Source organism: Cladosporium halotolerans (assembly GCF_011745625.1).
Source record: "Cladosporium halotolerans strain TM138-S3 chromosome Unknown Sca26, whole genome shotgun sequence".
In the NCBI taxonomy this organism is placed as follows: domain Eukaryota; kingdom Fungi; phylum Ascomycota; class Dothideomycetes; order Cladosporiales; family Cladosporiaceae; genus Cladosporium; species Cladosporium halotolerans.
In genome coordinates, this window is record NW_027191477.1 from 302,207 (window position 1) to 330,205 (window position 27,999).

A 27,999-nucleotide genomic window follows, 5' to 3' on the forward strand; every position below is an offset into this window, starting at 1 on the left:
GCTTGTGACGGCGAGAATATGTAGACGTCCCCTGATGATCATGATTTGCCGACCGAGAATAAATCGCGACGTGAGAGCCGCCGAGGTCTATTTGTGATCTGACAATCCATCTCCATGATTCACGCGGCGTTCCAAAGCATGTAGTGATCGTTGATGTCCAGTCGCTACTTTACGCCCAACCCCAATGGCCTACAGTCAAGGATCCTCCCATTGGCTCGGCTACAGCCGGAGCTAGCTGCGGGCCTCCTGGCATCCCAAACCCTCGAAAATCGATGCTTTGGAAGATCGATCCTCTGGAATTCAGCATCTGTGAAATGGCACCCCGCGCTATCGAGCCGCTCATTGGCCCGCCTACTCCCGGCGCTAGCTGCGGGCCTTTTTGCGGACTCGAGATTTGTTTTATGTTCACTTGAACATCTTGCTTTCGCGGTATAATGAACTCATTGACAGTTGGGATTACAGTTAATACGAACGTAAACGCAAGAGCCGGTTTGATCGGGAATTAGGGGAACTAGTTGGTTGTCGATTTTGTAGACTCGAGTTTGCAGTCATTCCAGTTTTTGATTGGTTTCGAGACTTGATACTTCTGGCCAGTGTCTAATGGTGAGGCAAACAATACGGCGGTGCGGTTGTCATTCGGTGGCGCCAACCGCAGCGAAGGTACTGATCGATGTTTATCTACAGGCAGGCCTCAAGTCCTTGCGGCAACACTGCATCTCTCTCCCAAGATCGAGAACCACCGCCTAGGGAAATGTTCGTTTGAATGTCGCAATCGTCCATCGCGCTCTTGGACGCAAGAACCATCAATCAACGGTCGCAAGGCACAGAAAAGAAACAATCGTAGAGGAGTGGATAAAGAAATGGGTCTTCTCGTCCCCACACCTTCTTCAATTCCAGAACCTATCTCACTATGGCGCAGCCATCCTCGTCGTCATCTCCACGACGCGATCAAATCCAATCCTTCCTTAATCCACTGCGACCTTCCAGTGCACGCACGGCGACGTACCAATCCGATCGCCCTGTTCCAATATCCCAAACCCCGCAAGGAAACCAGGAGAAACCCGCTTCCTTGCCCTTTCCCTTTCCCGCCCCTTCTCCCTTGACCAACACAAGGGAAACAGACTCGCAATATTCACAGAGAAAGAAACACGCCAGCTTACTGTTCGCATGGGCGACCCACCTAGGGGCTTCAACAAAGAAAAAGATCGAAAAAAAAACGAAATCGCTGAAGAACGCAGAACGGGAAAGCAACACAAAAGCAAAGCAGACCCCCAGCGTCAGACCGTCGTCTTCCGACGTCGACGAGGGGGGGGGGGGAAACGAAAAAGAAGATCCTTCAACAGAGATCGTGCTTTTCCGCCGCGAAAGCCCATCCGCTCACCGACAGGAGCCAAAAAGGCACCGCATCACGGCCTCGCAGCAAAATATCCTCCCTTACCCGCGCCGGCCGTGGCCTGCCTCGGCGTCTCCGGCTCCTCGCCTTCGTCGTCGTCGTCGTCGTCGTAATCAAAACTCGAATCCAACGCACTCGCGTGCTCAAACGCGCCCAACCTCTTCAGATCGCCCGCGAGCTCGTCGTCCAGATCCGGGCTGGTGTCCAGGATAAACTGCTTGAACGAGCTCTGCGGCTGTCTGCCCAGCGGCCTCGCTCCCACGCCAGCGCCCTTCTCCTTCTCGCCCAGCGGCGAGTCGGCGATCGTGCGCTGGCTCTGCGCCTCCGACGACGCCGTGGGGCTGAGGGGCTCGAGGCGCGACGCCTCGTCGAAGTAGAGCTCGCGCTCGGCGCGCGGGGTGGTGTCGTACTTGACCTGGGCGAGGACCTTGCCGAGGGAGCCGACGGAGCCGGGCCGCTCGAAAGCCTCGTCCGGGACGGCGGAGGCGACGGGGACGCCGTGCAGCAGGCACCAGTTGCGGTCGAGGTACTGGGCGAGGCGGTAGCACTGGCGGTCCCACTGCTCGGTGAGCAGGCGGTGGGTGGTCTGGATGTCCTGGACGGTGAAGGAGGAGGGCGCGGCGGCTATGGGGCCCGTGTGGGAGGCTTGGCGGGAGCGGGGTGGGGGAAGGTTAGAGGGGAGGTCGGGGCGGTGCAGTTTGGCGTTGCTTTGGGTGCGGGGGAGGGCGGGGAAGGAGGGCGAGTAGACGGATGATGCGCGTTGGGCGGTGCGGCGGACGCTGGCGAGGCCGCGTTTCATGGCGAAGGAGGAGCTGGCGAGAGGGGAAGCCTTGACGGGGGCGGGGGTGACGGGAGAGTCGTACTCTGACATTGCTTTCATCGTCACTTCGGCGGAGCGGAAAGCTGCAGCGCGCCCGTCGTCCATGGTCGGTAGCTGGATGATGTTGGTGTTGTCTACCAGGGAGTTGACGAGGTCGGTGAGGCCCTGAAGTGGGATCTCGTTGTTGCTGCAGTACACCTCGGTGAGGGTGTCGTTCTCCTTCAGCACTTCCGCGAGTGTACTTGCGCCTTGCAGACCAAGCTTCTGGTGCTCGATGTGCAATATCCGCAGAGCATGGTTGTGCTTCAATCCTTCCAGAGCGTCATTGATACCAGAACCGAATCGAGACGTTGCAAGACGAGACTCCTCGCCCGACAAATTGAGCTCGACGATCGTATCGTTCTCAGCGAAAAGCTTCTTGAACGCTCGGCAAGTATCGTCTCCGGCAGCACCAGGCAACGCTGTTTGCGACATATCCAAGTATTGAATCGTCTTGTTCATCGTCAGAGCATTGAGGATCTTGCGGAAGGTTGACTCTTCTCGGTACTCGATAGATCGCATGCTAAGATGTGACGGTGCCATACCGCTGGATATCGCGCGCGTGACGTACTCAAGGTCCTTTGTGATGTAGTTTTGGCTGATGTCCAGATGCAAGTGTCGGTGGTCGCCTTCCCCGTGCATCATGCTGTACAGCAAAGTCGCGAGGTCCTTGCCGGCCAGGTAGCTGTTATCCAAGTACAGCTCATGCAAGCACTTCGACTGCGGGTGCGCAAGATACGTCGCAAGGGCGTCAATCGTCGCCGGGTTCAGCGCTGTACCGCTCAGTCGCAATTCGGAGAGACGCCATGCCAACAGGGTTTCAGGTTGCAACAATGGTTCGGATCCCGATGTTCGCGAGACGTACGAGAGGTTGAGCTTGCGGATGAATCCGAAGACGCCAAGTTGATTATCGAAAGATGCTGGGTTGAGCCGTGCAGTATTGCCGGCAATTTCAAGCGCTTCTAGCGTGTTGTCCTGCGCGCGCAAAGCGTCCAGGATGAGTCCCAAGCTCCGATCAGTCAGACCACAGCGATTCAATTCGATCGCGCGAAAATGACAAGCCTTTTCCACCGCAGCTCCAACCAGATAATCAAGATCCGTCTCGCTGAGGTAGATTCCGTTGAGGCAGATCCAGTCGACGTTGGTGTTCTGGTGACGGCAAAGAGGGAACAATGCTTCGACAATCCCACATCCAATGTCCTTCGCTCTGGCCAGCTCGATCTCCCGCTCGGTCTTGGGCTGAGGAGGCTTCGTTGTGATGCATCCAGAGAAATCCATTCGTCGAAGCTTCTTGCTGGTTGCTGCCATGGCTCGAACCTCTTGCACCAGCAGTGATGATCGCTCCAGGTCTTCCCAAGAGACCTTAATGGACGTTCCAGCCTTCGTCTTAGAGCAGACATATTCACATCCGTAGTTGTCGTGCAGTCCATTAAGTCCATCAAGTGGTACGTGAGCAAACGAGATACTGCCAAATGTCTCGTTGTACCGTAGTGTCCGCATAATCGCAAGCCACTCCAAAGGCGTGTAATGTGGCCGTCGCGTATCGGCTGGAGGTAATAAGTCAAATCCAGGAGCATCCTCGCAATCGTAATTAATGAAGTATCGAACATTCGCAGGGTTCACATCATAAGCGACGCAGTAAGCTGTAAGTGTGCGATGTAAGCAACTGTGCTCCTCCTCGTCTGACGGTACGGGAGCTTCGAGCGCCTCTTCAACAGCTGATGGAACGCTGAACTTTAGCAGTCGAGAATGGTATTCCGGCCGTAGAAAGTTTTCGATATAATGCAATCGGGTAGCAATCTCGTGCGATGCTGATGATGCGAGATACAGACGTCTTGCGGCTTGCAAGGGTTGACGGAACGTCAGTTCAAACGTATCGTCAGAACTGCTCACCCTGACTCCAGTCAAGGTCAAGAGTCCAAACGAGGTTTGCGTCGCCATACTGTTCACTGACGTACTCGATGCTCGTGCTAGTGCCTTCGAGTTCGGAATAATGTGCACCTTGTGTACTCCAATCGCAAGAAAGCAGACCGAGGAATTTTGCTTGGAGATATCATCTGAAGAGGATTGTTTGCCGGACTTCCCAGGGGACTGTCGCTGCACGACCTTGAAGATCGCACAATTCGAGGGGTCGTAGTCGTTGGCTCGCTCGATTAGCCGAGCGGTGCTTTCCAGATTGGAGGAAGATATATGCCGTTGGTCGTGCAAGCGGGCCTCCCGCACCGCATTGCGAATACTCCTCAGCCATACAGTACGCTCTTCGGGGTTTCCAAACTGTAAAATCATCGCAGAAGCATGGCTAGATTCTTCGTCGAAGTAGCAGACCTCGATCGCGAAATAGGGTTTACCGTCGTCCAGCCGGTGAACAGCCACCACCTGTCGGAGAGGTACGCGGCCATCCTTGTCGCCCGACGAATCTGACAGTGTCTGCAGGTCGCTCGCTGAGCCGAGGGAGGACATGTGCGCATGCTGCCTGGCAGTCGGACTTCGCCCTAAAGGGTTTTGTATGCTGCTGTGGAACTCGGACGCTTTTGCCTGGCTCTTGTACCTCGTCATGGAGTGTTCCGTCAACACCAAGTACTCCTTCTTCTTTCTGAACATTCCCGCGCTCGTCTGCACTTCTCCGTGCATGAGCACGCTTTTGGAAGGCGGCAGCGCATCCATGTTGGTCTCCACGCTGTGAACCGAGGGCGCTGAGGTCCTGGTGACAGTCGCACTCAAAGGTTCTCCCAAGTATTCCGCCGACAGATCAGTCCTACTCCGCGAGAGAGGCTTCAGCGAGCCAAAGACCGAGGGCGGGCGTTTCTTCGTGCTCAGTGAGGGCCGGCGGGACTTGGGCGAGCCATTTGCGGAGGCTTTGGTAGGGCTCTCGTGATTGCCGCGCGGCAGGTCGGGGTGGTCCAGAGCATTAGCGGTCGACAGCCTCTTCTTGTTTTTCTTGAGCGTGCGCGGAGTTTTGGGCGTCCCATCGTGGTCGGCGGACGACGTCAGCGTCGAGAGCGCAAACAAGCCACTCTTGCGGCGCCCCCACGACCCGTAGGCACTATCGTTGCTGCTCCTCGACATGGCGCGGGTTCATGGAGCGGGCGAGCAGCGATGCTCACACCGCAACTGCGGAAGTATAGCAGGCAGGCAGGCGCTTGCCCACAGCGTGCAGGAGTAGCAATGCAAGGCAGGCGGACACGTGCTGGAGCACGGCGCACGGAATGGCGGCGTATATTCGCAGGGCGATAACGGCTATGATGGCAGGGCGAGGACGGTTGCCGCAGGGAACATGTTCGACGGCGGCCTGCACCGGGTGGGAGAAGGGAAGCTGTAGAGGTGTCGCAGGGTTAGTATGCACGACGAGACGGAGAGGACGAGCAAGCTACACCCGGCGCAATGGTCACATCCTACAGGGAAAAGGGCCAATCCGCCGGTGTTGCAGCATATCACCTCCGCCGCTTTAGGTTTGACCTAGCATGCAACTACAGCCCGCCGGCTCCCAGGGCTCGCCAAGCAGCCGCCGTGGGACGATCAGCAAGCAACGCGGGATTGATGACGACGAAGGCGAGTGGCTTGCGGTTTCAGATGCGCTGCACGGGCGGAGGAGCTGTCGCGTGTGCGAGACTGCGACGTCTGCAAAGGGCCATGACGGACATGGGCCATGGCGGCAGGCTGTGGCATGAGGCGAAATAGCAGGACGACCACGGCTCCGCGGGGCGCCTGACACGAGTGCCGTGGGCGGCTTCAACACGGTGGCTGCCGCGCCGTATCCCACTCTGGGCGCAACCCACTCCCGAAGATCTCACCAGCACTGGCGCCAGCACGAGCGAGCGCTTATAATTGGGAGGTGGGGACGGCCGACGAGTGAGTGTCTGCACGGTGCTCGGCCGCCTTTCGCCCCGACTCACGCACCGTATATACCGTGCGGCCTATATGTACCTCATCTGTTGAAAGAGCTGTGCCGCATCTTGACAGATCTGCATCGCAGCTTCGAAGGTTTGCCGTTGGCGCATCCGGCCGTGCCGAAATGCTATCTCGTGTGAAGCTCTGTGAGGTGCTAGCAGCAGCGGCCGCAGCAAGAATAGCGTGACTGTGGCGAGAGCTCTCCCTGCACCCAGCTGAGCTGCATTGATCCGTGGCTTAGACTCTCCGGTGGTCTGCAGCATCTGAGATCCAATCTACACCACTTCCTATAGCGCCTGTGAAGAACGTGCTAACGGAAAATCGCCGTTCCTTGTCATCCACCATCAGAGCCCGTCTCTGTTCCGTTTCCGGGGACGGGAAGGCGCTTAACCCAATCAAATCTGCCACGATCCTGGATCGAAGATTTCCCAGCGCGAGATGATGCAGTCGCCTGCCGTTGCCGCCTGGGGAAGCCTTGAGGCTTGCGGCGATCTGCACGCTTCCGCTGTAGAATATTCACGTGATCTACTCCGAATTGTCTCGGAGCTGACTGCGGTAGAATGCACCTCCAAAAGTGGTGTCCTCATGTCCGCGTTGAAGTCGTCGTATGCTTGAACCTCAGAAGCATTCGGTCTGCGCTTTCGATGATACGTGAATACATCACTCGCTGAAAGTCCTCATTTCCCGGAGATTTTCGCAAGTGCCAGGGCCACTGCTAGCCCGATCCTACAATCAGCAATTGCGCACTTTCAGGAGACGCTCATTACACGAGGCCAATCTATCCGATACGCAATAAGTATCTCATCAAGAGTCGGATAGCTTGCCGTAAGCTGATCTTCACTCGCCCGTACATGATCAACCGCTAATTTATGCTTGCTTGTAGGCCAGTCAAGACCTGAAAGTACCCTTGCTCCGGGTGATTGATGAGCCTAGGTAGTAAGGCTGGCAGGTGAAGCCTTCCACACAGCAGCATGCTGAGCAGTAGGTTCACAAAACATGTGAGGAATGCTCAAATCGCACATGATACGGTTGGTGTAGTCTCGCTGCCTCAAAGCCTCTCATTTTCCCCCTTTCTACTCCTCAAACATCTCTCATTACTGCGATCAATCTGCCAAAATTCCCGGCAGAAGGTTCAGCAACCACTCCGGCTCTACGAGCATTACACAACTAGGTAATACCATTCTTCCTCAAAAAAGGCAAAACTGACTACTGCCTGGGTCAACAGCACCGCGCCTGCCTGCTGTCTCACGTGAGCGAGGCCGCCCATACCGCGCAGCGCATTGTTGACGGCTCGCTGACTGACGTCGGCCTTGGCGAGGGGCCCGGCTTGAACTTCGACGCGCCGCAGCATCCACACCCACGCGCTGTCACGAACCTCCATCAACCCACGACAAAAATTCACGCGCCGGCAACCCGCAACTATCCATACTCACGCAACCGACACCGAATCCATCCGACAGCACGAAATGGCAGGCGGCAAGGGTACGCTTCCACCCTCCCCGGCGCGCGCTCGCGCGCTCTGCCCGCGCAGCCTGGCGCGCAAAACACGAATGCGACGGCGCGTTGACATTTTTTTCTTCCTTTAGGCAAGACTGGCGGAAAGACCGGTGGCAAGGCCGGCGGCGACTCCACTGGAAAGACGCAAAAGTCGCACTCGGCGAAGGCTGGTCTGCAGGTACGTGCCAACACGCGACTGGAGGGAAGATGGAGAAGGCGTGGTCGAGACGACAGGTCGCGCGTCGCAGCAGGCTGTCGCAGAGGCTTCAGCGCACAGCACCGCTCTCGCACCACGCCACGCGACACGCGTTCTCCCTCCCCGCCAACCCCCACAAGACCCGCGAGCTAAGCTAACAATCCCTCCCTGCACACAGTTCCCCTGCGGCCGCGTCAAGCGCTTCCTGAAATCGCAGACGCAGAACAAGATGCGCGTCGGCGCCAAAGCAGCCGTCTACGTGACGGCCGTGCTCGAGTACCTCACTGCCGAAGTGCTGGAGCTGGCGGGCAACGCGGCCAAGGACCTGAAGGTGAAGCGCATCACGCCGCGCCACCTGCAGCTCGCGATCCGCGGCGACGAGGAGCTGGACACGCTGATCCACGCGACCATCGCGTTCGGTGGTGTGCTGCCGCACATCAACCGCGCGCTGCTGCTCAAGGTCGAGCAGAAGAAGAAGAACAAGGTCGACGCGTAGAGGCCGGGTTGCCGCGGGACTAGACACGGGCAGGGACGCGTCGTAAGCGCGCCTTGAGCCTCCGCGCTGTTTTCTCTTCTTCTGCTCGCCGGCTCTGACTCATCCCCGGAGACCGGCTCTTTCTTTCTCTGATCTTTTCGCAAGCAAGAACGTGCGTGGGTGGGGGGCTTATTGAGTGGAATACCAACGTCCACAAGGACCGGGCGAGCGGCGTACTACGGGAATCACTTGGGAGTGTGACGGCGATTATCTGGACTATTGGGGGCTTGCTTTTCTCCTTTTCTGACTGCTGAGATTTTTTTGGTTTTGCGAGACAGATGTAGTGTGTGTGTTGCTTTTGGTATACACATTTCGCGCGTTTCGCTACCTTCCTTTGACCATGTGATGAAGTGTCTGGTACTTGGCCGCCATCCTCTCAGCTGCCAGAGCTGATCCTGAATGCCGTCTGGCCATGCTGTGCCATTCAACGTCGCGCCCTCTCGCGCTAAAAGCCTTCCATTGCCAAAGCCCCGAGTCCAAACCAGCTTACCCTCCCAAATGGAAGAGAAAAGCAAGAAGGGAGAAAAGAGAGAGAAAAAGCCGCCCCCGTTTCTCTCATCGACAACACTTCTCCCAACCCCACCGAAGCCCTCCCCAAGCAACTCGAAACTCAAACTCAGTCCTTTCCAGAAGACAAAAGACGACATCACTTCGCCCCATCCTCCCAACTCCCCAAACACCTCCACCCCCTACTCACCCGCCCCAACTCCCCCAACGCCTCGTTAACCACACCCCCCTGCCCCTCCGCCCTCTTGCGGCCCCTGAACTCCACGAAAAACACATACTCCCAGTTCCCCTCGCCGCTCGGCCGGCTGTTGATGCTCGTCAGGCTGATCCCGCGCTTCCCGAACACGCCCAGGCAGTCCGCGAGGGCGCCGGGCGACTCGTGCGAGGACACGGTGAAGGTGACGAGGGTCTTGTACGCGCGGGCCTCGACGGGGGACTCGACGAAGGTGCGGCGGTCGAGCGAGAGGGTGCTGGCCAGCGTGCGGAGGACGAGGAAGCGCGTCGTGTTGGTCTGCGAGTCTTGGATTGAGGGTGCGAGGATGGCGAGGTTGGATTGCTGCGCGGCGAGCGAGGAGGAGATTGCCGCTACGGTTGGGTCCTGGGGGTTGGCGGCGACGAGGGCGGCGCCGCGGGAGGTGGAGGAGACGTCTTGCTTCTCGGCGTGCTTGAGGTGGGCGGCGAGGAAGGCCTTGCACTGGCCCCAGGCCTGCGGGTGGGAGTAGACTTTGGTGATGCGGGAGAAGTCCGGGCCGTGGGGGTTGGAGGGGCGGGCGGCGGCGTGGCCGACGAGGCAGTGGTTGACGCGGACGTAGGCTTCGTTGACGACGACGAGGTCGGAGTAGCGGCCGGCGAGGTCGGCGAAGAGGTCGAGGGTGAAGACGACGGAGCCGTTGGAGGAGTTTTCGAACGGCACGACGCCGCGGGAGGCGCGGCCGGAGGCGACGGCCTGGAAGACGTCTTCGATCGAGACCTCGGGGCGCAGGACGAAGCGCGGTTCGGTGAAGGAGTCGAGGGCGGCTTGGTGTGTGTAGGAGGCGGGGGGGCCGAGGTAGGCGACGGGGGTTTCTTCGTCTAGGGGTGATGTTGGGGATTGCGGGTCGGCCATAGTGATGTTTTGGTGGATGTGAGTGTCGGTTGGTTGGAGTGGGATGCTGGTGAGTAGTCGTGAGAAATTGATGTAGAAATTGTTGATTTGGTTAAAGTTTCTCAGAATGCGTTCTCCTTTTCTACTCTTACGCTCCCATTCCCTGATGCCCGATCCTGGGGAATATCAAAGAAAGTGGCCACTCACTATTATTTGTCTTGCTCACGCAGAGCGAGGCCTTGACTACATGAAGTCGTTAGTCAATGTTGAAGCCATTATACAGTGTCGAAAAACGCATACATGCTTGCTAATTGAGAGTTTGCAGGGTCGATTGCTTGTGTGTCGTTAATGTTGCCGGAAATATGATCGTGTCGTGCGAGGTGGAGTGAGTTCTCCGAAGTCGCAAAGTTCAGGTGGGTGAGGTGAGGTGAGCGACCGTTGCGGATGACGCAAATACGCAGCAACGGAATGACTTTTGGAAGGCCCGCGATCTTGTGTGAGATAGATACCAAGGATGTAAGGGAGACAAATATCTGTATCATGCTGGCAATGATCACGTGATTGTTGATTTGATCTACTTGCACCATTCGTGCACGATTTTGCCAGGAGTACGAATTGAAGCGAATAATATCAACTCGTATCACAACACATCACACACAGACGTCCACTAGTTGGGATTCAAGCATCAAGAGCCTAAGGCCATTTCTCGAGCTACCTTAACGACAGGCAATAGTTGGACGCTCTGCAATCGAAAGTAAAATCAAGTGGGCAAACACGCATCATGAATCCAATCTGAGCAACACTTTTTTTTCATTTCCTCGGCAATCCTCGCCTGGTTAAGTATCAAAGAATGCCGTTCCCCGCATTACTCGTAAATCACATTCGTGAGAGCGTTCACGCCGCAGCGCCAATTGCCATGGTTGTCGTGAGAAAGCTTTGCTTGAAGCATTGGCCGATGCTGGCGCCATCGTAGTCAATGCCGGGGCTCACTGGGAGCTGGAAGGTAGCCTGGGGCATGTCAGTCTGGACCGGTGAACAAAAACTCCTTTCAATGACTTACGTGTTGCTGGTATATAGTTGTGCGTAGTGCGAGATCATCACGGCCACGCGGACCAGTCACGCCCTGCTCGGAAAGGCGGCGGGCCGGAAGCGAATCGCCCCTGAAGGTATCTGTCTAATGGTCTGCCGAGACAGTGACAGCCGCAGGCCGGTCGAGCGACTGCGGGCGAAGCGCCGTCAGATCTTGCGCCGGCAAGTCTGGGACAGGCGCCTCGCTTAGGTTTGCGAGGGTGCAATACCGTCAATCGTCGTAGTACTCGTCCTCGTCGCTGAGCTCGGCCAGCTGCTCAAAGTTGAGCTTGTAGCGCAGGATGCAGCCAATGCCACCGAAGCCCTTGACGAACTGGTTGCCCTCAGAAGAGCGGTCGGAGACGAATTCGAGGTTGGTGCCAAACTCGCGGAAGTGCTCGGCCAGCCACTCGAGGAAGGGCATCTGGTCGACGATCTCCATTTCCTGGCCAGTCTCGGAGTCCATGAACTGGTCGCGGTTGCCAGTCTCCTGAGCCTTGGTGGTGTGCAGGATGATCTGCTGGCCGTCGCTGCTCTTGAGCTCCCAGCGGGTGATCTCCAAGTTCTCGAAGACGATGAGGGTCTCGGCGGCACCGGCGTCGAGGGCCTTGAGGGTGTCCTCAATACCGTAGCAGACCTTGCCGCTGTCCATGCTGATCTCGTCGAAGTACTTGTTGATGAGCTTCTTCTCCTGGATGAACTTGACGTTGCCGAGGGTCTCGGTAGACAGCTCGATGGCCTGGTTGAAGCCGTTCTCACCGCCGTAGGAAACGTCGACAATCTTGATGACCTTGGCCTGGAGACGACCGTCGAACAGATCAGACTGGTTCAGATCGTTCTTGAAGTCGGCGCTACCGGCGAGGACGAGACCGGCGCAGTTGCACTTGTTGTCGGTGATGAAGTTCTGCACAGCCAACTCGGCGACCTTGCGGACGTAGTTGTGACGCTTCTCCTCACGCAGACGGGCGAAACGCAGGGCGGACTGACCACCACGGCCGTGCTTCTTGGGGAGGTCGACGGAGAACTTCTGCAGGATTTCTCTGGTGTTTCCGGAAAGGGTGCCGAAGAGAGCGCCGTTACCGTCCATGATGATGAAGCCATACTTGGAGTCGGACTCCAGCAGCTCGCTCAGGGCCTCGGTGTGGAACTTGTTGTCACAAAGGTACAGCGAAGTGTTGATCGGCTTGAACGGCTCGAAGTCAATGTTGATCTTCCTCTCCTTGCCCTCGGAGGTGATGATTTCACCGCAGTAGACGACCAGGCCGTTCGGGGGGACCTTGGAGTAGAGCTTGAGCCTCTGCTGGGTGGAGGTGATGGCGGACAGGACGGAGAGACGGTTGACACGCGACTTGATGTTGGAGGCGGTACCGAACTCTTCAGCCAACATCTTGGCGGCGCGCGAGACCTGGTCCTTGGGCGGGATAATGAGCGAGATCATGGAGGTTCCATTGCCGCGGGCGGCCTCGAGACGCTTGATCAGCTTCTTGACCTTCCAGATCTCGATGTTCTTGTCGGCATCGGTGCCGCCCTGCTGCTCGGAGGGCATGATGGCGGTGGTGGTGTGGGGGAGTGTGGGCGGTGACTGGGAGTGAAAATCGCAGGCGGAGTGGTGAAGCGGCTGAAGTTTGAAGAGGTGTGTGGGGTGGAAAGGGCGCTCCCGACGGCGCACACGTTGGCCGATCTGCGGTGCTGCAGGGAATGGAAGGGACTCGGGGGAGGGGGAGGTGTGTCTCACTGTGAGATGTTGTTACTACAGGTAGAGAAAGCTCACAATAATCTACTCCGCCATCACAAACCCCGTGACAGGCGCATACCGCTCGCTCATACTGGCGCTGGCGGGTGGCTACGAAAAATCACGGCCAGGGCCAGGGACGTCATATGCCCGCGCGCACCGCCTGTGAGCGCCTGTAGCCGCCCAGCGATTGCCCCACCAAAGCCAAAATCATTCATCGCCCAAAGTCGGGTGCACCGCCGCACGAGTCGTGCGATCAAGGATCCTCAGGCCGCCGCGACTGTTGACAAACACTTTGCTGCCCCGGCTTTACCTGCTCGGCCATATCGATATCAGCCTGCCACCCACCCACACACCACCAACCTTCTGCCCTGCCCTGCCGTCCCCTATCTCTGCCACAGACACATCTGCCTTACCGTCGCTACCCGCCCTGCAGCCTCGCCCCTCCCTCTGCCCGCAATGCCCTGCTATTCCTTCCTATAGCCGTATGGTTCGGCGCCACTTCGCAGCACAGGGCACGCCGGTCTTAGATTGTAGCGGCCGACAGCGACCAGGCCTGCCAGGCCCAGCACGATAAGCAGCCAATTCTCTTGCATCCCGATCTCCCCCTTCCCTAGCGCATCTACCTGTACATATCCTTGCCTATCCGCAATTCGCGATCCGGTAAAATACATCTTCTCCTCAACTGCTTTCTTTTCCTGCAGCGTTGTCGTTTATCGCTTCTTCCAGAGCTTCTCCGCTTTTGCGCAGAAGCAGGGCAAGTCTAGAGCCGGACAAAAGCCCGCGCTCACACCACCCGAGCGCGACCTCGACGTGCTCTGGCCACGACCGGTTCGTCGCCGCCAGCAGCTCGCTAACCCATCAACGGGATGCCTTCCAAGAGGCAGCCCATCCCGTCCAACTGGGGCTCGTATGAGCGTGGAGGACGGACTGGCTCCACAGACTCTAGCTTGAGCCACAATCATGTGCAGTTCGACGAAGATAGCGAGGAGCACCACGACGGGACCGCCGCTGGATTGCTGCACCCAGATGGCGCTTACGAGCACAACGGGAACGCAGAGCGAGCGCTCAGGCCGCGCGCGTCCTCCATGTCCATGCGCATCAATTCTCTCCGACAGGCCGGCGGTGTGAACAGCTTCGACAACTTTGCGCGGTCCTGGCAGAGAGCGGCGGGATTTTACGAAATCGCTCCTGTGAGGCAGGGCTTCAGACACAGCGACGCGGGTCAGGACTTTGCGCGAGAGGATGTCGGAGAGACGCCCAAGGATCAGAGATCTCTGCTGCGACAGGCATTCCAAGAGCACGAGCGGAACAGGACTTCGGGCACAAATGCGAATGCGATTGTGGAGGAGGACGACTATGACAGCGGCAGACCAGAGGCGTCCGGCGCGAGCTTTGGGAAAAGTTCAGGTTCGGGCACTCTGAAGGGAGAGCGTCAATCCCTGCTGAGGGAAAGACTGTCTGGCGTCCACGACGACAGCATTTTCTCGATCGAGCCCCAGCTGGCCTCGCCTTTTGGAGGGTCCTATGGCTCTACCTGGGGATCTCTATCCTCCAGGGTGAATGAACCAGCTGTGCGACACGCCGGCCGTCTGTTCCGCCAGCAGCAGGTCACAGGCTCCACCGACCCCGACAAGGAGCGCGAGCCGCTGCTTGTGAAACAGGTCGAGGAAGATGACGGTCGTATTGTCAACGTTGTCGTTGGTCAATCTACCCTTCCGCAGACGATCTTCAACTCGGTGAACGTTCTTATCGGAGTGGGCCTTCTCGCCCTTCCTCTGGCGATGCGCTACTCCGGCTGGATCCCAGGATTGATCTTCTTTTTCTTTGCCGCCGGAGCTACATCCTACACAGCTAAAGTTCTGGCCAAATGCTTAGACGTCGACAACAGTCTCATCACCTTCGCCGACCTTGCCTACGTCTCCTTTGGACCAAGAGCCCGCGTTGCGACGTCACTCTTGTTCTCTCTGGAGCTTCTGGCAACCTGCGTGGCTCTCGTTGTCCTCTTCGCCGACTCTCTCAACGCGCTGACTGACAACTCTCTTGGATTGACTTCCTGGAAAATTGTCTGTGGCTTCATCCTTGTGCCGCTGTCCTTCCTCCCGTTGCGTTTCTTGTCATTCACATCCGTTCTTGGCATCGTTTGTTGCTTTGGCATTGTGGCAGCAGTGTTCGTGGATGGTCTTATCAAGCCCGACTCTCCCGGCTCTCTCATCTCGCCAGCCCCGCAGCATCTCTTCCCCGAGAACTGGGGCACTCTTCCTCTCTCCTTCGGCCTCCTGATGTCTCCTTGGGGCGGTCACAGTGTCTTCCCCAACATCTACCGTGACATGCGTCACCCTTACAAATACCGCCGTGGCGTCAACATCACCTACGCCTTCACCTTCACCCTGGACTTGTTCATGGCATGCGTCGGCCTGCTGATGTACGGAGACGGCGTCAAAGACGAAGTCACCCGCAATATTCTCCTCACCGACGGCTACCCGGAGTGGCTCAGCCTGCTCATCGTCATCTGCGTGGCCATCATTCCTCTGACCAAGGTCCCTCTCAACGCCCGCCCAATCGTCAGTACCCTCGAGCTCTTCCTCGGCCTCGACGCTCGCACCATTGGACCTGAGCCCTCCACCGGCTTATCCAGCCTCTCACGCGGCATTCTGAAATTTACCGTCCGCATTGCTTGCACAATCGCTTTCGTCGGACTCGCCATTCTCGTGCCGGACTTCGATCGCATCATGAGCTTGCTAGGCGCCGTCGCCTGCTTCACGATCTGCATCATCCTGCCGGCCGCTTTCCACTTGAAGCTCTTCGGTGACCAGCTCAGTTCGTGGGAGAAGGGCAGGGATTGGGTGCTGATCATCGTAAGCACTTTCTTGGCCGTTGTGAGCACTGCGTTCAATTTTGTGCCGAAGGAGAAACTTGGTCTCTGAGTCATGAGCGAGACGCGATTGTACTACTGGTTTGATCTTTGAACTGTTCGGAGCGATTCCCAAATTTTGGCAAGGCATATGCGTTGGAATTATCACACTTTTTAATCTCAGCGAGCAGCGAGCAAGCGCCACGGCCTCTTTCAGCATCGCCTATACCAAATACAATGTCCAACACCTGTACAGCTACCTCACCCCTAAACCCTCTCCGTAACCACACTCCCCTTAACCGCCACGCCCCCCTCCGGCGTCTCCGTCCAAACCTCCCACTTCCCCTCTCCCGTCCGCGCCCCGCAAAACTTCACCTTCTCATTACAATACAGCGGCGCCAGATTCCTATACTCGACCTCCCTCACGACCTCCCCCAGCCCCTCCCGCCTCAACTCCTGCTGCAGCAGCGTAATCATAAACACAAAGCTCAGCGGCCCGTGAAACAGCCTCTCCCGATGCCCCTCCACCGCCCGACAATACTCCGGGTCCAAGTGTATCGCGTGCGCGTTGAACGTCAGCGCCGAAAACCGAAATAGCAGCTTCGCGTCCGGCAGCACAACGTGCTCCCAGTCCGCCTGCTTCGCCGGCAGCAGCTTCTTCCCGGGCCCCTTCGCCGCGTCCTCCCGCGCCTGCGCCGGCGTCCGCGGCCGCAAAAACACGATGTTCCGCGTCTCGACCACGCTGCAGGGCCCGAAATCCCCCTCCCGGTCCCGCCACAGCCGCTGCCGCACGCGGTGCTCCAGCGCCTCCCTCGCCCCCTCCTCCCCGCGCGCAGCAGCCGCCAACCCCTCGACCTCGCTCTCGCTCGCCCGCGCGAGCCGCCGCTCGATCCGCACGAACAGCTTCTCCTCGCCCTCTTTCCCCTTCGCTTGAACACTCCGGATGAACTCCGCGCACACGCCGCGGCCGCCGTCGAGCGTGAGCGGGTTGGTGGGGTTGTACAGCACGTGGCCGCCGGCCCACATGCGGCGCGTGTAGGGTTCGCCGGGGGACTGGTCGGGGTTCGTGCCGTCGGGGAGCATGTGGGAGGCGGGCTTGGTGGGCTCGAAGTAGATGAGGTGGTGCGGGATGGGGAGCGGGGTGTGGGGGGAGGTTGGGGGGAGGGTGGAAGGAGGGCTGAAGGAGGGAGGGGGTGTTAGTCTCTGTTTCTTTCTTGCGGTGGGTTCTTTTTGGGGGGGCATGGCGATTGCGTACTTGGTGGACGGCAGGTAGTCTGCGAGGCTCATGTCGAGGCGGTAGCTGGTTTGCGGGCTGAGGTCGTCGAAGATGGGCTGGATTTTGCGCAGGGGCATTGAGTGCTGGAGGTCGGCGAGGGTGGATTGGCATCTTCTTGTTGCTTGTGTGATTGTGGGGGTTGGAAGGCGCAGGCTGGGTCTCAGCCATTGGGCTCGCAGGGCGCGGGTGGTAGTCGCCATGGTTGCTGCTCGGTGGTGTGAGGTTTGGTTTGGAGTGGTGACATCGTGGATTGGGTGGTGGTTTACCTTATGTAGGTGCTTGTGAGGTTTGGGAGCTGCCCGGTCCTCGGCTGCCGTTATCGATTGTGAGAGTTATTTCCGGGCGCGGGGATAGCTTTGTTCGGCTTTTGAGTGCTGCTTACTTTGCTGTACCCTTGTAACCCCAATTGCAACCCTACCAACCCCAAGTATGTATCGCGAGAAATCTGTCGTACTCGCACGCGGCAATCGCACATCGGAGGCTCCAATACAAAATCTTGACCATATTAGGACCGTTATTACACATTTCAAATTGCGGTACTCGGCCTGAAATTCACGGCGCGAATGGTTCACGCGTCGTGATCATACCAACGTCAGGCTCTAGTGGTTGCCTAGGCCACTTCGCTTATATTCAGCTCCCGGTAACGCAAACGAATCCTCCACAAATTTGGGCTTGACAACAGAAACATCGCTGCTTTTGTACCGAGATTCGGGTGGTTGCTGGGATATCGCATTAACCACGAACGTGAGCACAAGAGCGTACAGTCGACTCTACATGCTCAAATACGCCGGAAGACATGGCTCCACAAACTCGCACTCGTCAAGCACGAAAGTCGTCCCAGCACCCTCCGAACAACTCGAGTCGACCATCGAGAGTGGTCAAAATCGATCAGAGTGAAGATCAAAATGGAAACGAGCCTGAAGACTTGACAGAAGATATCGACGACGACGACCTTTGTCCGATCTGCCAAATGCTCTTACACGAACCAGTACTAACCACATGCGGCCACTCTCTATGCAACTTCTGCATGGCCACCTGGGCATCAACATCACTCGCAGCACCCATGACAATCGTCGACGTTGACGAAGAGCCCGTTCCCTTCGACCCCGTCTCCGACCTCGAAGCCCGTTGTCCCATGTGCCGCACCCTCACGACCGCCAAACCCGACGAGCAGCGATCCTCCGCACTCGAAACCAAATACCCACGAGCCCACCTCCAGCGCCTCCAAGAATCCTCCAGCTCCCAACCCTCCAAGGCCACCGCCAGCTCCATCCAAACCATAACCGTCCACATCGGCAACCGCCACCGCCTCGTCCCGGCCCCACCCAACGGCCCCTCGCAAAACCAGCACGACTGGCACTTCTTCGTGCAGCCCTCGCGCACCGACATCATCGAAGAAGTGCACATACACCTGCACCCGACCTTCCGACAGCCGCACATCGTGCGCACGCGGCCTCCCTACGCCATCTCGCGCCTGGGCTGGGGCTTCTTCACCATCACGGCGTCGATCATCCTCAAAGCGGGCTACAGCTGGGTGTCGGAGGAGGCGGAGGAGGCGCCGGACGGAGCGGCGAAGGGCGCGCTGCCGCTGGAGTGGACGCTGGATTTCGATGGGTTTGGCGGCAAGGGGAGCATGGGGAGGTGTAGGCTGAAGGTAAGGAATGATAAAGAGTGGGGAAGGACGGATAGGGAGCAGGCGAGGGATGAAAGGGCTCGGAGGAGGATGGTTAGGGCGTATGAGGATGATGGGAGGTATGAGCCGGTTGACGAGGAGTGATGGTGGGGCGATCTGCTGGCGGAGTGTGGCGTTTGTGCTCAGATGGATGGAGCAAGCAGTTGGTTGCGGTGTGAATGTTAGATTTTCCAAATCTAGGTCCAGAAGAGCCAATAGGATTGCGTAGATTTTCAGTTCGTTGCGCACGCGTTAAGAGAACTCAGGTTTCACGTCCTGTGATATGTCCTCGACTATTCAAACCCATTAGACGATCCGCATTGTAGTCTCACGCAAGTGCTCGTTGCCCCTCAAATTGTAAAAAAGAACAGCAAAATGTAAGTAGTGTCATGTCCATTTGCATCTTACGTGCCCAAATCCGTGCGATATCTGCTGGCCGGAGGAGGCTTCTTGATGCTGCTTCGCGCCCGACGCCTTCCCGTTGCTGCCGCGGTATATATACAAGGCTCTTCGCTCTATCGCAGCAGTCTTTCATGTCTTTCCACTCTTCTCCCAACTCCTCAATCGCTCAGTGGTCCCAAGGGTGCTTCAGGCCGAGAAGTGCCTGGCCGTCGTGGTATGCTCTGTACATAAGCTGCCAAATTGTTAGTCTTGACCCTTCTTTCCAGCCAACATACAAGTTCTGGACGTACGAAGAACCACATGGATGCGCCGAGTCCTCGCGCGGCGACTCTGTAGAGAGGCCTGACCGGGTGAATGTGGATGGGGTGCGCGCCGTGGGCGTTCGGGTTGGGGCCGGCCATTGTGGGTAGAATGTGCTGTCAATTTGTCAGTGGCGGCTCTGTGGAACAATTCGAAACGGCCACATACTTCTCCTGCTGAATCTGAAGGCTTCGTGGAATGGCTCGTAGCTATCCTTACGCGCTCGTCTCCAGCACATGCGACATGCGAAGCCGCTGCAGTCCCCGCCAAGCTTCGCGCCAGCGGGATCTAGCGCCGGGATCTCCAACTCTGAGGTTAGCATCGAGCGCAGGCAATTGGAACAATTGATCGGAGGACAATAGGGAACACGGACCTTCACTTGTCCAAGTGAGCTGGCTCGACATCCAGCGACACGTCACGACCGCTCGATTTCATATTCAGCCGCGACCCGACGGAGCAAAGATTCAATTCAACTTTCGACCGACATACGAACTATAACCACTACATGAGCGCGCGCAGCCGGCGCATGGACATTTAGAGCATCGCGAGGTGGCCGACTACTGCGGCATCGCAAGCACACAACTACGAACACCCACGTCAGCACTGCAAAATGGCGCTGGCCGCCCCGCCGCCAGCCGGCATGACCGATCCGACACAGCGACGCTTTCGCGGCGCCGCCAGGATATCAGAGTACGAAGTCATGAAAGAGAAGCTGGGAGAGGGTACATTTGGTGTCGTTTCAAAAGGCGTCAGCAAGCGTTCTGGGAAGGTGTTTGCGCTGAAGAAGATCCTGATGCACAATGAGAAGGACGGCTTCCCAATCACCGCGCTGCGCGAGGTGAAGCTGCTGAAGATGCTCAGCCATCCGAATATCCTGAGATTGGAGGAGATGGCGGTTGAAAGGCAATCAGGTATGGCTTTGAAGAGACATGCGAACATGCGCCAGGAATGCAGTGCTGACCGCAAAACCTAGCGGACGACAAGGGCAAGAACGGCAAGAAGCGAGCGACGCTTTACATGGTCTCACCATATGCCGACCACGATCTGAGCGGCATGCTCACAAACCCCGACATTCGCTTCCAGGAGTCGCAAATCAAATGCTACATGCAGCAACTCTTGGAGGGGTTGAGATATCTTCATGATGTAAGTCTACAGCTCACACGATGCGAAGGCGACCGCTGACAAAGAGAAGTCACATATTCTTCACCGCGACATGAAGGCCGCGAACATTCTGATCTCAAATACTGGCGTCTTACAAATTGCGGACTTCGGTCTTGCTCGACACTACGAAGGCCCAACGCCACAACCAGGAAAGGGCAATGGCGAGGCGGTTAGAGACTATACCAGCCTTGTCGTTACGAGGTGGTACCGACCGCCTGAGCTGCTTCTCACACTCAAGAAATACACTCCTGCCATTGATATGTGGGGCGTCGGGTAAGTCGCATGATCGGACAGACCACTTTGATCAAGACTAACATGACAAAGCTGCGTCTTTGGCGAAATGTTTGAGAGGAAACCCATTCTCGAAGGCCGGACGGATGTCGACCAGTGTGTCCGTATCTTCAAGCTTGTCGGCTCACCCAACGAAAGCAACATGCCAGGCTGGTCGTCCTTGCCAGGATGCGAAGGACATAAGGAGTGGGAGCAACGGAAGGGCGATATCGACCAGCGCTTCGGCCAACATCTGAAGCCGGAAGGGCTCGATCTTCTCAAAAGCCTCCTCTGCCTGGACTACAAGAAGCGCGTCAACGCCATCGACGCTCTCCAGCACCCCTACTTCAAAACCGCACCTCTCCCCGCCAGGCCCGAAGACCTCCCCCGATACCAGGACAGTCACGAGCTCGACGCCCGCCGCAGAGGCCAGGAGAAGAAAATGAACCTCCCCCCCGCCCCAGCAGGTGGCACGGTCGGCATGGGCCCCGACGAATGGAACCCTCAAGGCGGACCCTACGGCGGCAACGGCTACCACAATGGTCCAAACTACCCCCGCGACCGTGGTCCTCCGCGCCGCTACGATGACCGCCGCGGCCCACCACCCCCAGACAGCAGCCGCCAACCTCACTGGCGCCAAGACCGCGACAACCGCGCCCGCATGCCACCCGCCGCCAACGGGCACGGCCTGCCCCCACCGCCCGCTGACCTCCCACGCCGCCCCGACATGCGCAACGGCCCTCCGCCCCCGCCAGGCTCCCGCGGCCCCCCCGCCGGCGGCCCCAACGTCGACACCTATATCCCCAGCTACGCGGGCGGCAGGGGCAGCAGGGAGGGCTCCTACCGCGACCCGGACGCCGTACCGCCGCCGCCGTCCCGAGGCTACAGAGACGATCCGTACCGTGAGCGCGAGCGTGAGCGTGGGCCGCTGCCGGGGTACGATCGCGCGAGGCGCACGCGCAGTCGGAGTCCCGAGCAGGAGGATATGAGGAGGGCGAGGCTGCAGAATCGTGAGAGGGACTTTTATGGGCGGTGAGGTGGTGAGTTTGGGAGAGGATGTAAAGGGCAGTTTTCAGAGGGATGATGTGGAGGTTAGTACGATGGATGCATGCATTGAGATATGATACCCAAAGCGTGACACTGCACGCAGTCGAGCAGTGCGCAGTTCAGGCGTGTTTGCAATAAACAGTAGCAATGAGACTATTCATGTCACGACACGTAGCTTTCTTCCACTGAGTGAAGAGTTAAATTTTTTTTTTTGGGATCTCATCTATAAATTATCCCTGCGAGACATGATCCACGCATGTTACCTGCGTGATCTCTCCAAGAGTCCTTCGTGAGGGACTCTTCACTTCTAGTCCTCTTCCCACCAACTCCCGGGGTTTTGAAATCCTCAGTTCTCTCCCAAGCTGTTGTCCAAAAAGCCAGCTTCTTCCGCGAGGCGGCTGGACGGACATTCCCTAAATGCGTACAGACTTTCGCATGGTCTGCACGCGCCGTCCTACATCCTGAGCGTGTGGTCTTGTCGCCGCTGGAATCCAAGGCGCAGCCTTCGTCAATGTGTGCGGGCACGTATACAACCGAATCGAGCTTGCCTGCGAAAGCTGCGTTCGCAGACCTTGCCTCCTGGCCCATCTCATGCCTTCAAGTATGCTTTTGCGCTCCTCCCGCCTCGGCGTAGTAACCGCGTAGCTGCTGTTCGGCGTCCCGTTTCTGTGTATTGCGCGAAAGGAAGAAGGCTGGGACTGCTTCTCTCTCTCGCGCGAGAGCGGTATGTCCGGCGTCTCTGCGCGGTTGGGGCAAGGCTCTCCGGCTGGGGGGTGAAAGGGCGTGGCGTGTTGGCCGCGCTGCTGTCGCGCGTTCCATGGCCCTGTTGGAGTGGCTATTCCCACCCTGAGCACGTGTGGCTTATCGGGTCTCTGCCCGTCTCGTGCCCACATCTCGAGCATACAAGTCTTGATTTATGCAAGTCGTCGCGCATGCGATGCGCAACTCCAACGCAATCCCCTCCTCACCCTCCACTCCCACTCCCACTCGACTTCGACTTCGACGACCCGCTCTCCGGCACAACCTCCCTCAACGCAGCCTCCAAATCCAAATCCTCCGCCGCGCCGCCCTGCCCCCCCTTCTTCGTCCAGTCCCTCGCCATCGGCAACCCCGCATTGTGATGCCTGAACTCCGACGGATCGCTGATATCCAGATCCACCACGCCCTCGGCCCTCTTCCTGCGCGCCTGCGCCGGGTCGCTGAAATCCGAGAACTCGCCCCTCAGGCCGTCGCTGGGCACGCTGCCGAGGCGCTGCAGCTTGTGCTGCTTCAGCCTGTCGAGGGCCGTCTTGAAGTCGTCGAGGATGATCGTGTCCGTGAAGCACTTGAAGACGAAGGCCAGCTTCCAGAAGGGGTTGATGCCGTCCGGCAGGCCGGGGCCCTCGACGACGTGCGTGACGGACAGGATGTCGATGACGATGAAGGCGACGCTGACGAGCATGGTGCCGAGGAGGATGGCGAAGCGGGGCGAGACGCGCATCAGCTCGATGTAGCCGAATTCGTAGCGCGTCTTGATGTTGTAGAAGAGCGAGAGGACGGTGAAGATCCACCAGGGGTCGCGGAAGAGCGCTTCGTAGGGGCGTGTGTAGACGAAGAGGCGGCTGTGGCCGCTGAAATAGAGGCTGCGGGGTTGGTTAGCGGTGGGGTGGGGTTGTGGGAAGGGGAAGGGGGGGAGCGTACAAGTTGGCGGTGATTTCGAGGATCCAGTATGGTTGGACCAGGATTACAGTGCCAATGTAGAACATGCTGCCCCATCTGGGTAGGAAAGGTTTGTTCTTGATCCAGGCGATGACATTGTGGAGAGTCCAGGAAGCGTTCAGTAAGATGGCGGTTGAGCTGAGGTACCAGTTGTAGACCGGGGGCTCGACGAACATGAAGGTGCCGTGGAGCATGCCCAGGAAAAGCTGGAGAAGGGTCAGTCTGCGTCTCACGCAACCCGGTGCATTGCAGTGCCGGGGTTGCTCACCTCGACCAGAATGAGTTTGTGCAACAGCACGTGCCGGCGCATGTTCGCGAAGGTCACGCAGGCCATGATGATCAGGCTGCCGACCAGAAAGCCTTCGGCCCAGGACTCCAGGATGAGGCCCACCTGGTCCTGGGGCTTGTCGACGACGAACACCATGCTGGGTTCACGGAGGCTCTGCGGCGCAACGGCGCGCATGTGGTTGTTTCAAGCCGTGAAGAGTCGCAAGGAATGAAGTCACCGGGTGTCGCGGATTGCCATCTCGCGACCACGTGCGGTGAACGCGGGACGGGATGCTCGACTCACGGCGGGACTGGTGCAGGACAGAGGGTACAGTTGGAGGTCGTCGTGAAGGCGAAAGGACAGGGCCAGGCCATGATACCGGCGCAAAAGGCGTGGCAAGGGCAGGCATCGATGATTGTTGCGGGCGCCCGGCATGCCGACCATGGGGTTGCCACGTTCTGCTGGCGAATCGCGTCGTCGTCGTATGTGCCGGGGCCCACTGTTTGACTAACTCCAGGCCTCCAGGCGTGCGGCTAAACCTACTCGAGGGGAGGGCCCGGAGAAACTCGCTGCTTGCGGACTTGAAGACGGGGAGGCTCTGGAGAGGCTCGCGTGTCCGTGCTGTAGGGCTTTTCCGGTGCGACGCGGGTTTGACATGATTATTCATTCGGTTTGACGGCATGCACAGGGCGAGCAGGGTCAGTATTTTGCCTGGCCAGGCACTGGCCGCCACCTCACCAGCCCGTCAATGGCATCTTCCGTCCCCAACAGCGCCGTGGCGAGGGCTACGGCGAGGGCTACGGCGAGGGCGATGGCAGCGAGCAATGTGGGCACCCGTCGCGTTCAGAAGCGATTGAGCGTCTCAACGCTCGACGAACGCGCTGCACCAAGGCTTGGCTGGCTTTGGGCAACCAATTCTTCCTTTGGAAGCGGATGGCGCCGATCAGGTTGAATGAAGGATGCAGAGTCTGTGAACAGACCTGTGTATTGGCAATGGTACAGTCTCGTGACGATTGCCTGAAAATTATTTGCCGACAATTTCAGCGAGACGTGATAGCTGCCAGCATCAGTCATGGTTGTGAAGGCACTACCGTCTGTGAGCGCCCTGGTCGCCCTCCCAGGCTCCTAGTAACTTGCGATCCTCACCACAAACTCTGCATTTTGCATTCAAAAGTCAGAGTCTCACATTGCCACGTGGGAGAGCTTGGGTCCCATCCGTTCCGCGCGCCACCACGAGGCTGGGAGGACGCTGACGAATTCTCGCTGCTGGCGCTGACGGACGTACCGGCGAGACGAAGACGCAAGGCCTGGCCACGGCCTTTTTTATGTTGGTTCGCGCCGCGGGTGGAGTATATAGCTCACTGGACTCCGCGGCGCCGGACATCCCGTCTTTCGAACATCCACTATGGCGTAGGAATGTGCAACGATATAGACGGAACACCGCGCAAGACAAGCCGCGCAATACCGCGTCGCCCGCGCGCAACGCTCTCCCGCCAGCCTTCCGCCAGCCCGCCTCGCCCGCTCCCTCCCTGTACTCCTTTGTGAGACCCGCAGAAAAAGCACGTTGCTCGCCGACAAACTCGCGAGGTTGGCCCTTCGTCCTGCTCGCGCTCGTGAGTCGTGAGTCGGCGTGCGTTTGTGCGTTGGCGGAATGCTGGCATGGCTGCCCTGCCACTGCTGGACCATCCCTGATCATGGCGAGGTACGTATACACATTCGTGATACCTCACCGCACATCTACGCAAGCCGCACACGACTGTGCACGGTAACATTGCCATCAGCATCCTTCGCGTCGTGATCGTCGTCCCGGCACCACCGGATGGGCGCCCACGATCGCCTCCAGGGTCCTGGTTGCACAGCCGCATCTGGTATCAATCTATTATGCTTCTTCCTGTGCTTATGCCTTAAGCCAACGACATGTAAGACCTAACCCCTCCTTTCGAACCCCTCTCGCGGGACTGGCTGATCTTGCCAATCCCGTCCTGCCACACGAAGTCCGACGCACCTACGGCTTCTCCAAGCATCGGACGAGACACACTCGTGTTGTGCTCGCCATGCACGCCGTCAGCTGCCTTCGCTTACCGCTGTTTATCCATGCATTCGAATGCGTTACCTTACTCATACCCGTCTGCACCCCACCGTAGCACGCCATATCCCCGGTTTTGCTTCTGTCGTTAGCGACTGTCGCCCGCGGCCAATTGTCAGGAGGCTGGTGTAAATTCTCCGTGGACTAACGAGGTACCTACTTGCTTGCAGCCGTGTCTCCACCGACAGGTTCAACTTGCCGTCTATGAACACACACACGGCACTGCAAGCTTTTGCGTCTGACGCTTTGCTGCCGAATCGAGCCACTGCGGAATCCTACCTGGGAAGGCCGGAGGACGCAAGCCAGCCGTTGGATCGACCGGTGATGTGCGCTGCACGTCTTTCGTGGTCACGCGCGGGCCAGCGATTCAGCTTACCTTGTCGCTGGACCGCAGTCCACCTGCACTTGCCAGGAACAGCTCCCAATACATCGCTGTCTTTGGATACACCGTCTATTCCCATATGCAGGCCATCGTCATATCCTCAAGATTTTTCCAATATCCCGACGCACCTCGCCTCGGATCCTCGGCTTGGCCAGGGGGCTAGCCATACCGAGACATTGTCTTGAGCGTCGATCAGCAAACGCACGATTCCTCATGCTAGCAGAAATCCCCGATACGAACAGCGTTCGCACGCGCGGAAGCTCGCCAGGAGAGCTGATCTGCTAAGGCCCGAATACTAGGCCTTGACCAGCCGTGTCAGTCTGCTGGGCCTGCTCTAGGGCATGTTGGCTGGGATTCCGTACAAAATGGCCTACTTCGCCCTCATCCCACTCGCTTTGTTCGTCTTGTCGTTGTAGAGTCCGGGCAGCATCTCTCTCCCCCAGCGTGTCATCTTGGTGGTCGTCTATCGCTATTCGCAATTACCTCTCGCTCTCGTCTTTCATTCCAACCCATCAAGATGCTCGCTCCTACCCTCTTCTTCGCCGGCCTGCTCGCCCTTGCCCAGCCCGTCTTCTCTCGCCCAGTCGTAAAAGCAAACGATGTAGCCGTCATGGCACGGAAGTACCTCTCCAAACGAGCACCTGCAGGTCCGAAGATTGGAGGCGCCAACTTCCCCGGTATGATCTGACAAAGGTGCATGAAACGGTCTTGGCCAGCTCTAACCTCACCCGTCCAGACCCTGCTATCATTGGCGTCAACAACCGTTGGTACGCTTTCGCCACGCGGACGATGGGAGGCAACGTGCATATCCAGGTTGCCGAGTCTGCGGATTTCGAGTCTTGGAGCATGGTCCAGAACGGCGACGGCTCGCAGAAGGATGCTTTGCCTAATCTTCCTGGCTGGGTCGATGAGGGCAACTCTAATACTGTACGTTTGATCTGTGGCTCGATCCGCTCGATCCGTTGATCGTTGTACCTTCGATGGATCGCTAACATTTATCTCCTCAACAGTGGGCTCCCGACGTTCATGCACTCGTAAGTCACGTGTACTCCAATATTTGCATCTGACATTCCAGCTAATCAAACCTCCATAGGACGACGGCACCTTCGTGATGTACTACAGCGCCACGACAAGACAAAACGCCGCCCTGCACTGCGTCGGCGTCGCCACATCCAACACCATTACCGGCCCTTACACCCCAGCCGGAGACGAAGCACTGATCTGCCCCCTCGACCAAGGCGGCGCCATCGACGCCTCCGTCTTCAACAACAACGGCCAGCGCTGGATCACCTGGAAAGTCGACGGCAACGCGATCGGCAACGGCGGCATCTGCGGCAACACTGGTAACCACCCCTCCCTTGCAACCTGCCCGTCCACCACCACCCGCTAACAAACGAAACCCCCAGTCGAACCCATCAAGCCAACCCCCCTCCGCCTCCAACGCCTCTCCGCCTCCGGCACCTCCCTCGTGGGCTCCGCGACCACAATCCTCGACAACAACGGCGCCTCCGACCAAGGCCTGATCGAAGCGCCCGCCCTCCTCAACCACGCAGGCACCTGGTTCCTCTTCTTCAGCGCCAACTGCTACACAACGGAGCAGTACAACGTCGCCTACGCGACGGCGAGCTCAGTCACGGGGCCGTACACGCGCGCCGGCCGGCCGCTGTTCCAGACGGGCGATATGGGCTTGGTCGCGCCGGGCGGTGGCGATGCGGCGCAGGACGGGAGGCATTTTGCGTTTCATGCGCGGGAGGGCACGAACGGGGACAGGGCGATGTACACCGCGCTGCTCAATTTCGACGGGAATACTGTGAGTGCTTAGAT

At 58.3% G+C, this 27,999-nt stretch overlaps 10 protein-coding genes across 10 annotated transcripts; 5 read left to right on the forward strand and 5 right to left on the reverse strand.

Annotated features, from left to right (window-relative positions):
* Window positions 1-1,406: 1,406 nt before the first annotated feature.
* Window positions 1,407-5,318, reverse strand: WHR41_06376 (uncharacterized protein; the record flags this gene model as incomplete). Its single annotated transcript, XM_069374981.1, has 1 exon — window positions 1,407-5,318. The coding sequence occupies one exon, from the start codon at window positions 5,316-5,318 to the stop codon at window positions 1,407-1,409; it is 3,912 nt and encodes a 1,303-aa protein (XP_069227462.1).
* A 1,574-nt stretch (window positions 5,319-6,892) lies between these two features.
* On the forward strand, window positions 6,893-8,687 carry htz1 (Histone H2A.Z). The gene is made up of 5 exons (XM_069374982.1): window positions 6,893-6,965; window positions 7,024-7,311; window positions 7,366-7,622; window positions 7,727-7,815; window positions 8,012-8,687. Exons 3-5 carry the CDS (start codon window positions 7,607-7,609, stop codon window positions 8,327-8,329), a joined length of 423 nt encoding a protein of 140 aa, XP_069227463.1. The 5' UTR covers window positions 6,893-6,965; window positions 7,024-7,311; window positions 7,366-7,606; the 3' UTR covers window positions 8,330-8,687.
* Window positions 8,688-9,014: 327 nt separating this feature from the next.
* On the reverse strand, window positions 9,015-9,980 carry WHR41_06378 (uncharacterized protein; the record flags this gene model as incomplete). Its single annotated transcript, XM_069374983.1, has 1 exon — window positions 9,015-9,980. One exon carries the CDS (start codon window positions 9,978-9,980, stop codon window positions 9,015-9,017), a length of 966 nt encoding a protein of 321 aa, XP_069227460.1.
* Window positions 9,981-11,259: 1,279 nt separating this feature from the next.
* On the reverse strand, window positions 11,260-12,573 carry SU2 (Eukaryotic peptide chain release factor subunit 1; the record flags this gene model as incomplete). The annotated part of the gene is made up of 1 exon (XM_069374984.1): window positions 11,260-12,573. One exon carries the CDS (start codon window positions 12,571-12,573, stop codon window positions 11,260-11,262), a length of 1,314 nt encoding a protein of 437 aa, XP_069227461.1.
* A 1,055-nt stretch (window positions 12,574-13,628) lies between these two features.
* WHR41_06380 (uncharacterized protein) lies at window positions 13,629-15,686 on the forward strand (the record flags this gene model as incomplete). Its single annotated transcript, XM_069374985.1, has 1 exon — window positions 13,629-15,686. The coding sequence occupies one exon, from the start codon at window positions 13,629-13,631 to the stop codon at window positions 15,684-15,686; it is 2,058 nt and encodes a 685-aa protein (XP_069227553.1).
* A 194-nt stretch (window positions 15,687-15,880) lies between these two features.
* WHR41_06381 (uncharacterized protein) lies at window positions 15,881-17,089 on the reverse strand (the record flags this gene model as incomplete). Its single annotated transcript, XM_069374986.1, has 2 exons — window positions 15,881-16,790; window positions 16,869-17,089. The coding sequence occupies 2 exons, from the start codon at window positions 17,087-17,089 to the stop codon at window positions 15,881-15,883; spliced, it is 1,131 nt and encodes a 376-aa protein (XP_069227552.1).
* Window positions 17,090-17,685: 596 nt separating this feature from the next.
* Window positions 17,686-18,666, forward strand: WHR41_06382 (uncharacterized protein; the record flags this gene model as incomplete). The annotated part of the gene is made up of 1 exon (XM_069374987.1): window positions 17,686-18,666. One exon carries the CDS (start codon window positions 17,686-17,688, stop codon window positions 18,664-18,666), a length of 981 nt encoding a protein of 326 aa, XP_069227551.1.
* A 952-nt stretch (window positions 18,667-19,618) lies between these two features.
* On the forward strand, window positions 19,619-21,730 carry WHR41_06383 (uncharacterized protein; the record flags this gene model as incomplete). Its single annotated transcript, XM_069374988.1, has 4 exons — window positions 19,619-20,174; window positions 20,237-20,406; window positions 20,456-20,697; window positions 20,749-21,730. The coding sequence occupies exons 1-4, from the start codon at window positions 19,874-19,876 to the stop codon at window positions 21,728-21,730; spliced, it is 1,695 nt and encodes a 564-aa protein (XP_069227550.1). The 5' UTR covers window positions 19,619-19,873.
* Window positions 21,731-22,705: 975 nt separating this feature from the next.
* On the reverse strand, window positions 22,706-23,863 carry WHR41_06384 (uncharacterized protein; the record flags this gene model as incomplete). Its single annotated transcript, XM_069374989.1, has 3 exons — window positions 22,706-23,363; window positions 23,422-23,645; window positions 23,708-23,863. 3 exons carry the CDS (start codon window positions 23,861-23,863, stop codon window positions 22,706-22,708), a joined length of 1,038 nt encoding a protein of 345 aa, XP_069227557.1.
* A 2,829-nt stretch (window positions 23,864-26,692) lies between these two features.
* On the forward strand, window positions 26,693-27,997 carry WHR41_06385 (uncharacterized protein; the record flags this gene model as incomplete). The annotated part of the gene is made up of 5 exons (XM_069374990.1): window positions 26,693-26,852; window positions 26,912-27,102; window positions 27,186-27,209; window positions 27,269-27,518; window positions 27,582-27,997. The coding sequence occupies 5 exons, from the start codon at window positions 26,693-26,695 to the stop codon at window positions 27,995-27,997; spliced, it is 1,041 nt and encodes a 346-aa protein (XP_069227556.1).
* Between the last annotated feature and the right edge of the window lie 2 nt (window positions 27,998-27,999).